The 5,642-nt window shown below is 49.2% G+C and overlaps 1 protein-coding gene across 1 annotated transcript; it reads left to right on the top strand.

The window, feature by feature from the left end:
- The first annotated feature begins 3,199 nt into the window (after positions 1 to 3,199).
- LOC135811828 (low density lipoprotein receptor adapter protein 1-A-like) lies at positions 3,200 to 5,231 on the top strand. The gene has a single exon (XM_065325075.1). The coding sequence runs from the start codon at positions 3,578 to 3,580 to the stop codon at positions 4,505 to 4,507; it is 930 nt and encodes a 309-aa protein (XP_065181147.1). The 5' UTR covers positions 3,200 to 3,577; the 3' UTR covers positions 4,508 to 5,231.
- Positions 5,232 to 5,642: the final 411 nt, after the last annotated feature.

Genomic DNA, 5,642 nt, shown 5'->3' with positions numbered 1-5,642 from the left:
GGTTTTGCACCTCCACATAACAAAATCTGATAATCAGGAATTTTTTTTTTTTAACTACTTAAAAAGTACGAAGTAGTGGTTGCGACTTCGGCGATGATTTGTAAGAAAGGGTTTGCTCCCCACACCGGAGCTCGCGCTATTCCGCCGACTTCACTTGACACTTGACTGACTCACGACTGCCATCCAGAGCACACGAGAAGTCCATCGAACCTTCGACTCGGCAAACCTGCAAGAAAGCACCACTCCCTGCTCAATACACAGTGTTTCGGGGAATTCACCCCTCATCAGTTGAGATTGAGTAGGCTGAGGAACACTGTGTATTGAGCAGGGAGTGGTGCTTTCTTGCAGGTTTGCCGAGTCGAAGGTTCGATGGACTTCTCGTGTGCTCTGGATGGCAGTCGTGAGTCAGTCAAGTGTCAAGTAAAGTCGGCGGAATAGCGCGAGCTCCGGTGTGGGGAGCAAACCCTTTCTTACAAATCATCGCCGAAGTCGCAACCACTACTTCGTACTGTTATGCCCAGCGCGGGCTTGCGACTAGTTGGTTTGGAGGTGACAGCGTTGCGAATGACCGAGGGTCCTCGACGTCTGTCTCACCGTCCAGGAGCGACACTGACTCACGCTGCTATCTGGTGTTCACGAGGTGTTTGTCGCGCTGGAAATGGAGCGTCTCTGTAAATTTGTATCCCTGGTGATGTTTGTGCCTGGAGAGCACTATATAAGTGGTGCTCTTCAGGCACAATCTTCCTCAGCCTACTCAAGCTCAACTGATGAGGGGTGAATTCCCCGAAACACTGTGTATTGAGCAGGGAGTGGTGCTTTCTTGCAGGTTTGCCGAGTCGAAGGTTCGATGGACTTCTCGTGTGCTCTGGATGGCAGTCGTGAGTCAGTCAAGTGTCAAGTAAAGTCGGCGGAATAGCGCGAGCTCCGGTGTGGGGAGCAAACCCTTTCTTACAAATCATCGCCGAAGTCGCAACCACTACTTCGTACTGTTATGCCCAGCGCGGGCTTGCGACTAGTTGGTTTGGAGGTGACAGCGTTGCGAATGACCGAGGGTCCTCGACGTCTGTCTCACCGTCCAGGAGCGACACTGACTCACGCTGCTATCTGGTGTTCACGAGGTGTTTGTCGCGCTGGAAATGGAGCGTCTCTGTAAATTTGTATCCCTGGTGATGTTTGTGCCTGGAGAGCACTATATAAGTGGTGCTCTTCAGGCACAATCTTCCTCAGCCTACTCAAGCTCAACTGATGAGGGGTGAATTCCCCGAAACACTGTGTATTGAGCAGGGAGTGGTGCTTTCTTGCAGGTTTGCCGAGTCGAAGGTTCGATGGACTTCTCGTGTGCTCTGGATGGCAGTCGTGAGTCAGTCAAGTGTCAAGTAAAGTCGGCGGAATAGCGCGAGCTCCGGTGTGGGGAGCAAACCCTTTCTTACTTAAAAAGTGCTGAAAAAAGGTTGAAAAATGCCATCATGTGTATGATAGAATATAGATTATTCGTTCGATGGAGGGCGAAATTATTCAATAGATTATTCGTTCGAAGAATCCGTGTTCGGTTTAAACACTAGTAAATTGTTAGATGGACAGCATGAAGGTTTATCTAATACCGGTTTTTTTTTAACCAGTGTTAGGTTATAATTATAATACCATAACAGTAACGTGTTATACAGTCAGTAGCAGTTGCACACGTAACCCGTTTGTCGAACTGTTTACTGCCGCACATGCTGAGTAGTACACATGGTCGTGACGTCACCAACAGCTAGCCGCAATCCAGTCGCGTCACTCAAGTACACGCCCGGCGTTGCACAGCCCTAGACCTGCGAACACTGGGCTGCGAAATGATGCAATAATTAATGCGCACACTCAATCTGCGGGCAGCATGCTGTTTCGTTCTTTGTGAACTCCTCAGCGCAGCACAGAGAAAATGAGGCCGAACCTGATAGCAATGAAAATAAAATTTCCAAAGCCAGATTTAAATCAGGCCCAAACGTACCTTGCCAGAGTGCTCAAACTGACAAGTCAGTGAGCTCTGCGTAATGCAAACAGCAAAGGCACTACCCCACATGAGAGTGCTCAACTACCATGACTACTTGGTACATGAACATAATTTATACATTGTACTTAAATTGTATGTGAATGAAGCCAGGCTCACACTCCACTGTCTAGTATAGTACATGTAATCAAGAGTACATAACATTTTTTATGTACTCTTGATGTAATGCTACAGCTAGCTAGCTCAGCAGGTGGAGCCGTCTGCGGGTAAGTGCATCTAGCCCCGACGAGCGTAGCGGAGCACCTGTTCCTGTGGCAAACCGTGAGGCCAGCTACTACTAGTACTACATGTACTAATTACTATGTAGTCAGGTACTGGTACGCGGCTAGGGTCCAGCGGATTCTGCCGGCAGAAAAATTGGCAGAATTCGGTACTTGTTCTGGTAAGTTTCATGCATGTTTGGTATGTGGATAAAGAAACGGAGCAGAATTCGAGGAATTGCCCGCCATAAGGTTTGTATTGTTCTGCCAATTTCACTGCTCTTCGAGCAGAATCCGCCGGTCCCTATGTAACGCGGTACATGCACATCATTGGTATTAGATAATTATTATGCTGTCAATCACCAACATAAAAATAATAATGATGTTTTTAATATTATATTGCTGGTTGACAGCATACTACATGCAGTATCTAATATGTACATCATTGTACATTGTACTTGTATGATGTAGCCAAAACGACTCCGAGTCACCAGACATCGTCCTGTCGCGACAGTGTAGCCGGAGGCTATTGTCTAGTATCAGTGCACTGCACCGATGCCGTTCAGAAAACCAGACATTCACGCCATGGCAACACTTCCAACACTGGCCACAGTGCGCAGTTACATTACATGACATTGTAGTCTGCGCGAGTAGCACTGCCTCAGACGTCAGTCCCTGCTTGGCAGTGCATTCAATGGCTTGACTGGGAGGCCGACTACGCGTAAACTGACCGGCGACTCACGCCAACACATGTCCATCTCACCAAAATATCCAAACACAGTAATGCAAAAAAAGATCTCGAGCAAGCTCTGCGCCCGGGCGCCCAGAGTTGACAGCTGCAGAAAAGCGAGAAAGAGGCGAAGGGGGTAGCAGCACAGTGTACGTGTGCATGCACGTATTTTCGGACTCAGAGCGCGAGCGTAGTCACAAGTACTAGTAGAAAAACACCTGTTGGTTTTCGCGTGCTGAAAAGTTTGAATCGCTGAAGCGAGTCGAGTAGATATTTTCTTCTCCGTTGTCGTGTTTTCAGAAGTTCCACTTTTTTTGTAACTGAGTGTGCGCGCAGTCCGTGCTTGTGTGGCGGTCACTACGGTGGATTGAGGCGTTGCATCTAATCACTTTGAGAGGTGTGCTAGCGAATCCTGGATAGTGCGCGCAAGCGTCTCTCTGTCTCTGTCTCTCTCTCGAGTTCTCTGCCGGTAGTTAGTTAGCGTTATCTTGTTGGCCAGCACGCTTGAATAGCTCGCTCTAGATTGAATTAAAGACCAGCGCGCCTGCAGACACACACACACACACGCATACGCACCTAGACTCGGAGTCCGACAGCAGGATGGCGGTGCGTCTGCTTCGCAAAACGGGCGAGGCGATCAAGCACAGCCCGGCGGCCATGAAGCGCCTCATGGGCATCAGCAAAGGCAAGTACAAGATGGAGCTGGCACAAGCTGACGACCCATTCAAGGTGGGCCTGTCGTATCACGTCGACTACATAGGATACGAGACGTTCCCCGTCGCGGACAGTGAGACGGGCGAGGAGCCCAAGTACTCGCAGATGTGCGAGAAATCCGTCGTCAAAGTCTACCAGGACAAGAAGCCCCCGTTCAAGCGTCTCGTGGTCGTCGTCAGCGATCAGCGCCTGACGGTGCTGGACCCCAACGACGAGAAGAGCGTGGTGCGTATTCCTCTGTACCGCATTGCATTCTGCGGCAGTCACAACCTCTTCACCAAGACGTTCACGTTCATGGAGCGCTCGCGCGACGGCACGCGCACCACGTGTCACGTGCTGGCCTGCGACACGCCCACCAAGGCGCAGTCCATGGTGCGCGTCGTGGCCAAGGCCTTCCAGAACGTCTTCCTAGCATGGTCAGCGCAGCAGCGTAAGGAAAAACGACAGCAGATACGTGCCGCTAGCCAGTCGGACGACGCCGCAGCTCCTGCTGCCGAGCCTGCAGCAGCAGCAGCAGCAGCAGCAGCAGCAGGCGGGGATGATGATGATGACGAGGGCGCCACGGCTGCGGACGGTGGCGACCAAGTCATGCAGGGAACGGAAGAAGTCGAGAAGATGGACATCAGCGAGGACGAGAAGGAGAGGCGGCACATGCATAGGACGTTCTCGAGACGCACGCTCAGGAAGAAGACGCCTGATGTCCTGGACACCGGAGACCTAGAAATCAAACCGTCCGATTTCGACCTGGACGAAGCCACCGAGTATGTGGATCCTGTCGTCGAGGAAGCCCCAGAATCGCCCGTCACCTCTAGTTAAATATATGGAAGTCCGTGGTGCTTTGATGATGTCCTGAGTGTCCCAAGTCCCAACTCATGACGAATGCTGATGATGATCTGATGACGATGTCATAGAATGATCACAGCAATTGCTAGATACACGTACACACACATACGCACACGCACACACACACGCTTTCTTGTTATTGGGCAACTTGCCCGTTAGAATCTGCGAAGTAAAATAAACAACAACACACACCTACGCACATGCACACACACACACACACACACACACACACACACACACACACACACACACACACACACACACACACACACACACACACACACACACACACACACACACACACACACACACACACACACACACACACACACACACACACACACACCGATATGCAGAACGCAGATACCTTGTACATGTACATGTAGATTACAGTGTAGTTATACATGTACATGAATGTATGTATCTGTGCATTTAATTTGTAAGCACCCTGGGAATGGGTGGCTGGCGTGCTGTTCGAGATTTGTGCATGAATCTAGTCTACATATACACGTAAACAACACGCGCTGCAGGAGAGGTTTCTGTCCAATTTGGTTCAAACGAGTTGTAATTCTATCCGTTACGATCGAACGTTTCCTCAGAATGTTTCCTTTCCATCTAAAACCATTATTGCTTTTCATTTGCATGCATTTTTGATGAACTTTATGGAATTTTGTATGACATAGTAATCATAGTATCAGTAAATGGGCAATATGCAGAACTTGATGTAGTGTGCGTGTCAGGGAGTGGTATTTTTACGACTCCGTGGTACATGGTGATGACTGTATTCCGGCCAGAGCATTATACACAAACTATAGTGCTTCGAATGTTACTGTAAAGCAGACATATTCGGTGGTGTAATATTTTCGGTATTCTCCAAAATCGGCGGTTCGGTAGAGGGAAATTTTCGGTAAAACCCGTTCTCCAGGTACATGTAAGTGTGCTGGTTGTACCGACATTTTCGGTGCGTTTTATTTTCGGTAAAACCTGTCGGCACCGAAGTTACCGAAAATAAAACACCACCGAACATTTCTGCTCTTACAGTATGCCATGAGCCGATTGTAAAGTAACTGGTGGTGTCATTGGATATTGTAGCTCTTTGGTCCTCTTT

Source organism: Sycon ciliatum, chromosome 3 (genome assembly GCF_964019385.1).
Source record: "Sycon ciliatum chromosome 3, ocSycCili1.1, whole genome shotgun sequence".
Lineage (NCBI taxonomy): Eukaryota > Metazoa > Porifera > Calcarea > Leucosolenida > Sycettidae > Sycon > Sycon ciliatum.
This window is presented reverse-complemented; position numbering and strand designations above follow the sequence as displayed.